At 39.7% G+C, this 13,409-nt stretch overlaps 1 protein-coding gene across 1 annotated transcript in view; it reads right to left on the bottom strand.

Moving 5' to 3' along the window:
* Positions 1 to 1,817: 1,817 nt before the first annotated feature.
* The window catches only part of CCDC34 (coiled-coil domain containing 34), a 28,897-nt gene continuing 17,305 nt past the window's right edge, over positions 1,818 to 13,409 (bottom strand). Inside the window, exons 4-6 of the mRNA XM_066551678.1 lie at positions 4,088 to 4,246; positions 3,486 to 3,627; positions 1,818 to 2,314 (exon numbers count right to left, since the gene is read on the bottom strand). Of these exons, the coding sequence (XP_066407775.1) occupies positions 2,157 to 2,314; positions 3,486 to 3,627; positions 4,088 to 4,246 (459 nt within the window). The 3' untranslated portion in view covers positions 1,818 to 2,156. The remainder of the gene's footprint in view (positions 2,315 to 3,485; positions 3,628 to 4,087; positions 4,247 to 13,409) is intronic.

Genomic DNA, 13,409 nt, shown 5'->3' with positions numbered 1-13,409 from the left:
TGGCTCCTTACTTTCAATAGCATTCACCTGTCCTGCACAGCTGCACCCACTGCTCCCAATCACCAGACTCTGTGCCTAAAACATCATCATTAGAGACAAGGATGGACACAGAGTTCTACATCCTCAAGCTAATGTGCAGACTTCTGTGTGCTGCTGCTTACCACAAACAGAGTTTGATGTTCCATGTGTTTTGCAGACACCAGACTTCTTCTAAATGCACACAGTAAAATTAAGACTTTGTGAAAGCCTAAATGCAAACACAAACCAGATAATCTCTAAGTGCAACTGTAAGGTGTTGCAGTCTTGTCAGCATTTGCCACTACCTGGAAAGAACAGACACAGGCATATTGTAGAAACTGATTCACTCAAAGTAATGGTACAAGTAATGTATTAGGTATAAACTTGATATGAGATAGTTTAGTACTTTTTACAACTTGCTCTGAAGAAATTAAAATATAATATTAAGCCTAGAACTAGAATCAATAGAACACTTCCATTCCAGAATGTGACTTGGCGTGTTTTCTTACCTCATAAATTTTATAATGTGCAATATACTTTTTAATACTGTAACTTTTTAAGGATAAAAAGGTATTTCTCACAGTGATACAACTACAACAGGAAAGTCTTCTTTAGTTCTGCTTTTTCCCTTTCATCATTAATAACAGAATTGTTGAGACTGGAATGGACTTCTAGAAATAGTCTAGTCCAAGTCTGTTGTTCAAAAGTTGTTGTCAGCTGGAGAAGGTTTCTCAGGGCTATGTCAAGTTTGGAGTATATCCAAGGATGGAAACTCCACAACATCACTGGGCAATTTGTTCCAGCGTTCCATGACTCCTCCTGTTAACATTTTTGCCCCCTGTTTAAATGGAATTTCTGGTACTTGGATTTGCACTCCCTGCCTCTTCTCCTCTTGCTGGCCACTGCTGAGGAGGGTCTGTGCTCTCTCTGCAGGCACCAGGTATTTACAGACATTGCTCAGGCACTACTGACGTTTCCTTCATGCTCAACAGTCACAGCTCTCCCAGCCTCTGAGACAGATGCATTCTTGTCAGATGCTGCAATCCTTTCATCATCTTTGTGGCCCTTCCCTGAGCTTGCTCCAGAGCATCACTCTCACTCTTTGCCTGGCACATTGCTGCCCAGGAACGGGCCCAGCACTCCAAGTGTGGTCTCACATAGTTATGGTACAAAGGACAGACTCGTCCCTTTGTGGGCTCTTCCTCGGCAGCCCAGGAGCTGCTGGCTGGACTCACCACATCCATCATCAGCTCAGGTGACTGAGGTGAGGCTGGGCTGGCCTGCAGCTCTGCATCCACACCCCTGCTGAAGGCTGGCCTGACATTGGCTTCCTTCGAGCTCTCAGCAGCCTGCCCTCATCACCAGAGCTCTCCAAGATAATGCAGAGTATCCTGACAGTGACATCTGGCACTTCCTCAGCACTCCCAGGTGGACCTGACCAAAGCCCACAGATCTGTGCATGTCAGCACTGGCCCCAAACTTCCCACCCCTGAGCAGCTCTCCCTGGTTTGTGCAGATCAGGGCCAGCAAAGAGCCTGTGCTTCCCTCAAGAGCCTGCATCCATTCCTTGCAGCACTCCAGCCATCCCACTGATCTCTGTAATCCCAGGGACATGATAACCCTGCAACTGAGGCAGGCCAATTCCTTCTGCATTAAGCCAAGAACTGGTTTAAAATTTGTTACAAATTAAAACAAAACAATTTGTTACAAATTAAATTTATATTTAAAATAACCTAGTTAATACTGTTGCCCAAAAGAATAATTACATATACAAAAGAACTCTCCCTCAACAACAAGAGGAAAGGAAGAAACAACCCTGTGCATTTTATTGGCATTGAGGTACAGTCCCATTACATTTAATCTTTTCCTTTTTCTTTTTCTTAAACTAATATGCAATATAGAAAAAACATTAAAAGCCTGATTGGTCAACTAGCAGTAAACACAAAACCTGCTCAAAAAAAAAGGGGTGGGGGGGGGAAAGGGGGGAAAGAAAAGGCAGGCACAAAGCAATCTGCACTGGACATATAACTACACAGAACTTCACATTTATGGCCCCATTTGGTCAAGGTTGTAAGAACATTTTTCTGGACTATAACTTCTTTCTGCTCAGGGATCCAATACAAGGGTTACTCCTGGGCTTAGAAATCACCACTGGTAAATGGCTGACAAGGTCCAGGTCTCTGACTCCTCTTCCTGGTGACAACTGTGTCTTCCTTTGGGGGAGACACATGTACTGGCTTCCAAGGAATGGGGTTACAATATGCTGGAGCTGGATACAGATTTCTAACAGCACTCCCTAGAACAGTTAGAAAATACACATCATTTAGAAGGAATATTTACACCACAAGCGTGCCAAAGCAAGCAGTTACAATAATTATACAACACAACATCACCTTCAGAGAAAGACAACACAGGCACATCACATAATTAAAGTGACTCAAAATAATAACCAGTCCCCCCTTTTTACTTTTTAAACAGTAACTGGTATATTCTTCACTTCTACTTAAATAATAAGCAGGTTGAATGCTCAGTCCTTTGTGTTCTTAGAAACTGTAAATGTCTACAAATTGGCCATTTTGTTTTACCCAACCACATGATGGATGGGTACACTTCAAAGTTTGTAACACATTACACTGAATGACACGAGTGAGTAGACAAATATTCTTCAAAAATCATTGAAATAATAAATGATAAATAAATGATTGCAGCTGTCAGTCTGTAATGCAGGCCCAAGCAAAACAGGAAGGCAAGGTATATCACTACTTACAAATACATGTAAGCAGAAGAGTAAAGGCTGTTCACCTGCTTTATACCTGTCTCTTGAACATTCAGAAATCAGAATTTTGGTCTCCAAACTATTTCTGTTGCAAAGTCACATAGAAGCAATTATTAATAAAAATAAGATGTTTTCAAACAAAAATGGAACAGGATTACAGAAGCCAAGGAGGTGCAATGCAGGTGAAAAGCAAAATTTTAGCTCAGAACAGAGGTTGATGCCCCTGTCTCCTTTTTCAGACAGGACTTCTGTCAGCTTCTAACAGTTCTTGTGTCTCAAAACCCCATCTCTTTTCTAAGGGGGATTCAGGTGTGCTGACACACACCTTCTGTAACACACAAACTAACTTGACAATGACAACCAATTTGCTTCACAGCACCCAGGACTTTGCTCTAGTGATTCCTATGATTGCTAAGAAAAATCAGATAAAATCATTCTTTGGTACGCCACATAATTATCTCAAATAATGTCATTTTCCTCCCAAATAATAAAAAAAGAAAGGCTAAGAAAAATACACAGAAGGTCTCAATCTGTTTCCCTGACTTATAGCATAGTAAAAGTAACCATTCCTATGTGCCAAAACCTAGGTATTAGATGAGTGTCTTAAACAGCCTTCATTTTACACTAAAATACCAGAAGGAAGGAACCACCAGCCCAAGTCACTCCCTATTTGTGTACTGTATGTACAAACCTGTAGACTTCCCATTTGGGAAACCATAACCATTTAAAGCAGGTTGTGGTTTATTTCTAGCATTTTGCAGCCATTCCTTAAAGATTTTCTCTGATCTTGTTCTCTTCTCCTGTAGCTCAGCCACCCGTTCTTTTTCTTTTTCCTAGAAATAAAAAAAATAAAAGGTACTCCTGGACAAAGCCCTGGACAATATACACAAAACAGTAAATAATTTTTTGCAGATTTCCAGACTGCTGAATACAATTCAAGTATTTCTTCAAATACAAGCACCTTTTCCTAACAATGGAAAAGATGCATTTTGTTTTTTGGTTTAAGACTGAAAAAAATCCCAACCCCCAACTTCCATGTTAATCCAGTGTTTCCCTAAGAAACAAACCAAAGGCTATTAACAAAAATGCATTAATATGCATCTTACTTTGCTGACCATACCACAGTGTCTTTAATGCACTAACACTGTAACTCTTGAAAGATTGTTCTTCATGTACAACACTGCCATTTGATGTCCATATATTCAATGTAAGCTCTGAATCTAGCAAATCTGAATCTGCCATAAGTTGCAGATTAAGTAACTCCATCCCAATAAATTATGAGTTCATTAACACCTTCTCTTTTTTCTTCTTTTCTGCCTCTTCAGCTCTCTTCTTCTCTAACCATTCTTTATACTTTATGTCAGCCTTTTCTTTTAGCTGCATTTTTTCCAGTTCCCTTGTGGCTTTTTCTGCCAGTTCTTTGTTCAGCTTTCGTTTCCTTTCTCTTCTTTCCTATGTGAAACATATCAAGGAAACAGAACAGAAATTTTTGAGTATATTTCAATGAGCAATCCTTTTGAGGAATACAGTAAATTTTATTACACAATTACAAAGAAAATTATCATGAACATGAAAAAAATATGTGATACTGTAAGCTCTTTGAAGTCAGAACCTATTGACAACAAAGACTCCTCTGTGGACAGTCTATGTGACAACAAAGACTCCTCTGTGGACACAATTTCACAGAACCTATTCAGTGCTAGATTCCAGGTATGACAGACATATAAACTTGTCAAAAAAATACTATAAAAATTTTACTTTCAGATCTCCTCAGGTTTACTGCTCTGTTTTATTTGTTCTGAGATTTTTTAAACACTTTAGACACATCTCAATATTTCTGGGAATGAAATACATGTTGCAATTCTCAACAATGGTGTGTTAGCTTTACTTGTCAGTGAATCTAGAGCAAACTACAGTTCCAAATTCAAGTCAGGTAAACTTCCCCCTTCTATTGAGATATGCAGATTGTTCAGCACACTTCAGCATCAATTAAACAGTAAAAAAAGTTCACATAGAAATACAGTTCATGTTTTGTGGTATTCTCTTAGGTATTTTATACACTTCAGTTTATCCACATAGGGACTACTTCAATAAATCAATCCACACATTCCTCCTGTTCCAATTATGAAAGGGCAAATGAGAAAACACATTCTAGGGTAGGCAAAAACATGACTTGAGGCTGAAGTGAAATTGCTGCCTGTATGATCTGGAAGACAGAACACACCAGAGGTGTCATTCACTTCTACATCTTTGCAGTGTGTGTGTAGCCAACAACAGTCTTCTGAGGAGCTTTCTCTAAGCAAACAACCACACATCCACTGGCCTTTGCCTGATCTGGAGAGGGAGGTATTTTCATTTAAAGAGTGACAATAGCTGTCATTTCTGTTCCTTGTCACCTTTATGAAGTGTCTGGAATCTACTGATTGATTCTCTTTCTGCTTAACTCACTTAGCTCTGAAGCAACTGCATCCATGTGCAGAAACAAAAATCTACCAGACAAGCTGTGCACATGACTTGGAAGAGAGGCACAAGACCAAAGACCAGTTAGGTCTTAACAGAAAAGAGCTGTTGAAAAAATATCTTGTTTTTCTTTTAAGAAATCTACTTTTACACTTCCCTGCACACTGCTCTTGAACAAAGGAGATGGGTAACTTAGCAGAAACTCAGCCTGACTCAGAATTATTACACTTGGCAGTATGGATATAAATGCTTAGAACTACAGCTGCAAACTATAATCAGTAAATGAAATATGGGAAAAGGACATTCTCAAGAAAAAACAGAAATACACATTCCCATTTTACCATTATATATTACCATTTTATTCCTTTAAAAGAACAAAAAGGCAGAAATCTAGAGCTCTCCCTGTCCCTCCCCCACCTTTTCCCCAGGTTTACTGCACTTCTGGAAACTCCAATGATGCATAATGAAGCAGAAGCCAAAATACTGCACTGGGGACCAGCACAACTCCCTCAGTCTGGTCTGAACAGGAGGGTCTAAACTTGCTGGCCCAGTGCTTGTGCCCCCACACCAAAACCACCAGCAACCCAATAGAGCAGCACAGAGAATAAAAGCCTCAGCTTATGTTGCTCTGCAGCACACTCACCTGATTGCTGCCAGCTCACAGAACCACTGGAGGGAGTGAGTCCTTTTCTGTTGGCCAGCAGCAGGAGCATCACTACAGCTGGAACATCAGCAGCTGCACTGGGCACTGTGGGACTGCCCCCCACCCACCTCCTGTTCCAAGCCAGGCTTTAGCACCTCTGTTTACCATAAACTCCAAGGGGGATGCTGTTTCACCTAAAGTCATAAGGGTACTTTCAGTAGTACTGCTCTGGCATACTCTTGTCAAATATTCTTATGTGACAACAAAGACTTCTCTGTGGACACAATTTCACAGAACAATTGCAATTAGTGTTTTAGCTCTCTTTTCTATTTGATTTTTTTGCTGTTTGGTGGGTTTTTTTCCATTTCACTTCTAATACATTCTAGCAATTATCAGCTTAATCTGTTTGGTGGTGTAGGGAAAATGGTCAAATATTAATACATCCCAATTACAATGCACATTCTGGAATGTAAAACTACGCAGAATTATAAAACAATTGGTCTTATTAAAACGACTTCACAACAGTGAGGCCTGTACATGTGATAAAACAATTTACCACCAAGACTAATGAAGAAATACATTTCATTTTGGGAACTAAAGAAAGTTGAGATTCTGACATATTTTTATGCTAATGAAGCATGGAAATAAGATCTTTCCTAACATGAAAAAAACGCTTCCATATTTTAAGATGTTGAAAAGAAAAAACAATAGATTTTTTTGGCAAATGATTTAAACATCACCTTCCTGAAAATAAACCAAATAACCAATTGTCTAGGCTTTCCCTCCTTCTTCATCTACAATTCATCTCAATCTCTTTTATTCAGAGCTGTTTCTCTGTCTCTTCGTTACTAAATACTCCCCAAATGCACCAACAACTCCAGTTTTGAGACAATGGTTGTCTGGGACACATAAGAAGCAGTAATGTAGATGAGAGATAATCTGTGAAATAAGTGAGTTAAACTGTGGGAGAAGGTGGCTAACAAAGATTTTGCACATTTTGATTTTTGCTGACTTACCTCTGATGTACATGAAAGTTACAAAACTAAGGATCATCCAAAACTACAGTCTTTAGCTAAGGGTCCTATTGTATAAAAGACATGACAATAAATATAGGAGAAAACTGAAAAAAAGGGGCTACTTCCATACCTAGGGGAATGGAAAACCATTACAAGCAGAAAGTAGACTAAAAATCCTTCTAAATACTAGAAAAGAAAGGCAGGGACTCTTCTTAACTTATGTGTCTTAAATCACAATATTTAGGTGAGTTTAGCTACTCTCTAGGCTGACTCCAAGTTAAATTAGGTCCCATGTAAACAATAGCATGCCATACACACTAAAGCCACAACTATTGCCAAGTTTTACTTCCAGTGAGACATCCCTAAGACATGGGGACTCCCTGCAGAATTCCAGACTTTACACTGCCTAGAAATTTTTCTGCAGACAAATCAGAAATGCTTTCTTTTTCTCACAATCAGATTTTTCTTCATAACGTTAATGTAGACCACATTCCCAACTTTAGTAACCTGTTCCATGTCAAGCTTCTGTCACCCTGACTGTCCCAGCTTTTTTCCCATCCTCATATTAGAAGTCCATCAAAAATGCTATCAATGTGCATATTGATGTCCATGTTCTTCATTCCTTTTCCTTTTGTTCCATGTATATGTGAAGGAAGAAATTACTTTTTTATGCTTGGTGTTGTTTAGATTGGGTTTTAAAAATTCTCTTTCATCTTGTGTTCAAAACAAGTCACAACCTATTCACTAAACCCCCGGTAAGTTTACACATGGTTGTGGGTATTACCTAAATAAGGTATGGATTGTAAAAATTAAGGTATTGATTGTAAAATTAAGGTATTGATTGTAAAACATCCAAGAAAGGCTTGTTCTCCTGCCACCCTGGCCCAGCACATGACCAAGGAGAAAGGATACAAATCTACCCTGAAGGTTCAGTGCTCTGGGCTGTGATTCCATCAGGTCTCAGAACCCACTGAAGCCTGGCTCAGGTGAGTCCTTGGAAATCCCCCAGCCCACACAAATCACCTGGCCCACAAAGCTCTGATGGTGACTCTGCCCACAGCTTGTGTCTCACTGAGTCACTGCTAACTACTAACTTCTCCACAAAAATCACACCTACATGCATGTGGTGAATGCTCAAAGGATTTTAAAATCTGAAGAAGTGTCCCACTTCCATCCTGACAGAAGGCAGAAACAGGAAATAATTTTCCACACAAGGGAAAAAACCCCTAATTGCTTCTGAAACAGAGGCACTATATCCAGCTAGAAGAAAACTACTAAAACTTTGTATTTTAGTATCTTCACATCAGTGAGTAATTGAGAGGCTGGAATGTGTAAAGTGCAGAGGTGCTTTCTGTTCTGCATTTCCTATGTAGACTGTCACTGAGTGGAAGTATTTCCAGAAACTAATGATGTGATTTGGTATTTTTAAGATACTTCTCAAAGCAATCTTTTCCATCTTATGATCTGCAGAATGTGACATTTTTCTTTTCACAGCTAAGTGTTCTACTTCGCAGCTGTTTGCTGACATCTTAGCCAGCATATTCTAGCATCAGTTAATGCTGAGTGATGGCAAAATATAGGAAAAGCCCACATGGCCAACATCAGAACACACACCCTAATTTACTTGTTTATCCTCATAATAATTGGGAACATCAACTTCTAGCAGTCTTGGAAATCTGGGTCCTTCAAACAACTGTAATTATCTTTTCAACTTTACCCCATAACACAACTCAGTGACCAGGCCTAGCCCACACCACTACTTCTTTAATCTCTCTAGAATTTCCATGTGAAAACAACAAGAGGCTAGAAGGGAGATCAGCAACAGTCTGAGCTGCAGATGGCTCTTGACAAGCTGGCTTATACCAATTTACTGCTCAAGTTCACAGAGCCAGGGCAGACCCCACTGCAGCCTGGGAACTGGAGAATTGTTGCATCTTTCTCCCAAAATGTCTTCATGTGGGGACTCAATGTATGTGACAGCACAAAGTTTCAGTGTACTTATTCCTGGAACACTCTTGGGATCTTCAGAAGAATGTGGACTCCACAAATGCTGCTGAAATACATGAGCACTCATTCACCTGTCACACTGGATTCCTCTTCCAAAACTCTGTCTAAAACTCATTCCTGACACTCACCATGAGACATTAGTTCATTCTACTTACAGAAATCTAAAGGTAATTAAGATTCAGGTAAAACCTAAAATTATAACCATGGCATGGGCCATGCATGATAGCACAGAAAAATTCTGTGTAAAGACTTTTCAGGTCCAGAGAGCAAAAGTCCCACAATATGTGGGAAAAAAAAATCCTTAAAAAATTAAGCCCAGACTCAGAAAAAAAATATAGATATGTAAAGACAGACTTAGGTATGTAAACAGAATATGTTCATTCTTAAATGCAGTTGGTTCTCATGACTGGAAAGCTTCCCTCACAAACACACTTCTTGAAAGAGTTCAGTCTTAAACAGGTGGACATCTTAGCATCTGTTTCAAGTCTAAATTGCCAGCAAAAACCATTGTACATCAGGCTCTCCATCAGCAACCAGAGCTTGGACTCAGCAACAGCTCAGTGTAAGAACATGAACGTAGACAGGGAAGATCTGGATTTCATCACATTCCTGCCAGAGGAGATTCCAATGAACATGTCCCCAAGCTGCAGGCTGGCATGACAGGATTCTCCACCTCTTCTGTGGGAGTGCTACCATTCCTCACAAAATCATTCACAACCCACTGGATGAAAGAAAGAGAGCATGAGCAAGGCCAGCTATTGAAGTTGAAAGTCATGCTCAAGCTGTGGAACAATCTGTGCTCTGCATTAACCATGCTGAGATGAAACATACATTAAAGAAAAAGCCTTTGGTGTAAGAGTTGGCACCCAGGTGTCTCTTCTGGAGGAACCAGCACACCAAAAAGGGAATTCTGCTCCAAGAACACTGTCATTCATTACTGCACACTGGGCTGGTTCTAGGCTTTGATATACTCCTTAATGCAAATCTTCAGTGAAAAAACTTTCCAACAGAACTTTTCCATCCTGTACCTAGCTTCCATTAAAAATTATATTTTTCAGTAAGTAAAGGGGACTTATTGAAAAAAAAAAAGAACAATAAAAAATTTTGAACATTCAAATTCCATTTTTAATGCCTGCTTGGTAATATTTACTTTTATGGAAAAAAAATTAAAAATTTGTTGCCTTATTGTCTATTCAACAATGCAGAAAGTATTAGAAATGCTACAGTCAATTTTAGATTGGCATTAGAATAATTGGTTTTTCCAATGGAAAATTCTAACTTCACTACTTGTGCTCTTACAACTTTGCTAATGTCAAATGATGCCGAATTTTGCCCCAAAAGGCGAGAATAAGCTGCCCAGAGACTGGATTTGAGGTCTATAGGCAGGAGGTATTTATTGGCAACGCGTTGGAGAAATCACTAAATGGATTTCCAAATTGTGTACAGCAAAAGCAGGTTTTTATACAATTTTGAAAAAGGATTACATCATTATTACATGCATATTCATAGGTAGGCAGGAGTACAGTCGGAGTCTTCCGGGAATTCTTGGTCTTCCTTAGTTAAATTTTAAGCTTTTCCTAATTTGGGCAGTTTCCTGTTATTCTTGGCATGTCTTTCCATGGCTTGGCAGAAGTTATTGTTGTAGTTGGCTTGATTCTATGGCTTGGCAGGTCACTTTAACTTATTGGCTTCCATTTCTGCTTTTCTCTTCAAATATTCTAATTCCAATGTTTCCTCTTCAAATATTCTGATTCCAAAGTTTCTTCTGTGTGTGTTTTTTGGTTAACTTATCTAGATATATGATCAAAGTTAGGGCTCCCTAACAGTGTATTTTAGGTTATTTATTAACTTATCCAAATATCTGATCAAAGCTCTTCCTAATAGTGTATTTTAGGTTATTTATTAACTTCTGCGATTCCCTTGATATACCTTTAAGTGTCTTTTAATTCTTTTATTTCTCAAAAAAAAAACCTTATTGTTCAATATAATGAATGGCTTCATTCCCCCCTTTTCTTATAACTTACGAATTCTTTCGTCAAATCCTATAGGGCGCTGATACGCTCGTACCATAGCCCAAATCATTTGGGTCCTTCTCATTATGATTCTTAGTCTCCACCACATACAAATATTTGTGAGAGTTAATAGTAACAGAATTACAATTACTATTAGCATTGGGTGTACCAGGTAGTTGAAGACTTGTGTAGCTGTTGGGGAGTATCCTGTAAAGATATCCCACCAATGATGCTGGCCTACTTGTTCCACTTCGGTCAGGACGTTCTTTATTTTTTCTGAATTATGTTCTACCTGCCATACCATTCGTTTAGTTGTTTGATTCACCTTTTGCACCAATTTCTTTACTTTAGGATGTGCGAGCATTGCTTTAAGAACTTTGACGTCCATCCCTATTTGTAATTTCGGTATCTCTTGATATAGGTTAAAATCTGCGTTAATTAGCTGTTGAGTAGTTATTGGGACAGTATAATGAAAATCACAACCTACTATCTTGGTGAAGTTGCATACACAGAAGTTAGTATTGTTAGTCTCCATTTGGCAATTATCTATAGTGACGTTGTCACAAGCTGTCCTTACGCAAGCGCACCCATTCCCTATATAGTAAACTTGTGATTGTGTTTTATTATGCGGAAGCATTTCAAATGTACATACACTATTTTCAGCATCTAAGCATAAATCTTCTGCTTCTACTACAGCGTTTTCGCAGACATAGCCTAATTGTCCTCTAGGAATGCATGCTTCTGTGCTAACCGATTGCCACCTATTTTTGGTATTATCATAACTGGCCCAGACATTATGGTCTATTGGCCTGACAATGACATTTTGATGTATTGTCCCAAGAGTGAGGATAGGAAAGATAGCTCTTTCCTCTGCTGCACTAATGGTGAGGACATAGGCTTCAATGTGTTCTTGTTGAGGCTCATAAGTGAAATTTACTAATTGCCACCAGGCTTGGTGGTCCTTTTCAAATTGTGTAGTATGATTGTCCTTTAATATTGTTTCTCTTATCTCTTGAGGTAATATACCTGATGTTCCTTCTCTCATTATTCCTGCCGCTACTGATTGTACCCATTGTTGCGTCTGAGGGCATTGGATAGCTAGTGCAACTTCTTTGCTAAGTTCCCCTGTATAGTCAGCAAACTTTGCGAAATCCTCTGCAGTGTTGTTTGCTACCATGGTTAGCAATTTTACTACTAGTGATTGTGTTTCTGCTAATGTGATCATGGATGAACTGAGAGGCATTTTAAGCTTCCCCAAGTTCGACGTGACAGTACTCAATTTGTTTACTAACACCTCTTGATCTATCGTGTTTAATATACCAAATCCGGTGCCAATCCACCCACTTATATCTCTTTGTGCTCTTCTGTGATGAGATCTTGTTGCTAACCATGCATTCCATCCCTTAAGGCTTTGCTGTATAAATGGTTGGCAATCCTTCTGCAAATATGTAATATCGGTGTGAATGTTCATCTGGACCTTTTTCAGGGAATAAGTGGGGTCTAACAATAATTTTTGTTCATTGGATTTTCGTATCACCTGAGGCCCTATAAAGGTTAGGTTATGTACTGCTATACATTCCACCAGTGGAGTGGTTTCTTGGGGCAAGTCTAGACCTGGGTACAATGGGATCACGTCCTCTGGTAATGCCACCTTATATCCGACAGCACGCTTAGGGAAGCCAGAACCCACTTCCAGCATTTTCAACTCTCTTTCACATGTGAAGGTCATCGACTGATCCAATCTAAATGCCATCTCGCACTGTGCTTTCCCTTCCTCAGGACCACTAGATGCTACAATCTTTCCTGCAGAAAAGAGAAGAGGGTGAAGGTCAAGGGTTATGTTTTGAGGATGTAGTTCCCCAAGCGGATCTTCTGTATAAATTACTGAGTCTCGGGGTTGTGATCCGGATGGATCTTCCCTGAAGTCACTCCACTGACATGAAATTGGGCCCTTTTGCTGAATCCAGGCGGTGGGCTTGCCCATTTTCACTGGACTAAAAGTAATTAGGTTATGTTCAGAGGCTGCCATCAAGGGATGAATTGTTAATACTAGCCGCCTTGTTTTTCCTTCTACTAGGTCAAGTTCTCGACACCCAATTTGGATTAGGTCTCCCTTGTATGCTACCATGGTGGGCTGATTCCACGCTTTACTCGCGTATGGCTGATTGTTACGTAAGGCATAAACCTCAAAATAGGATCCCTTTGGTTCCGTTTCCATCTCCGGGTGGATACACTGGTGTGCATTAGACCATGGGTCTATTGGGGCAGAGTCTTGGGGAAGAACTATACTTATCGAGAGTCCAATGATCAAGGTTGTGAAGGTCTGAGGTGGAGTCAGGATCATGATGTCTGTTCCTCTTGTTTATTCTCCGGAGCCTTCTTGACCCGAGAGTAATGAATCCACGTGGGTCGCTCCTTGATCCGAACCGCGGTGAAAGTAGTCAGCAGCACTTGGAAAGGTCCCTCCCACTTCTCTT

Source organism: Molothrus aeneus, chromosome 6 (assembly GCF_037042795.1).
Source record: "Molothrus aeneus isolate 106 chromosome 6, BPBGC_Maene_1.0, whole genome shotgun sequence".
Taxonomy (NCBI): Eukaryota; Metazoa; Chordata; class Aves; order Passeriformes; family Icteridae; genus Molothrus; species Molothrus aeneus.
This window is presented reverse-complemented; position numbering and strand designations above follow the sequence as displayed.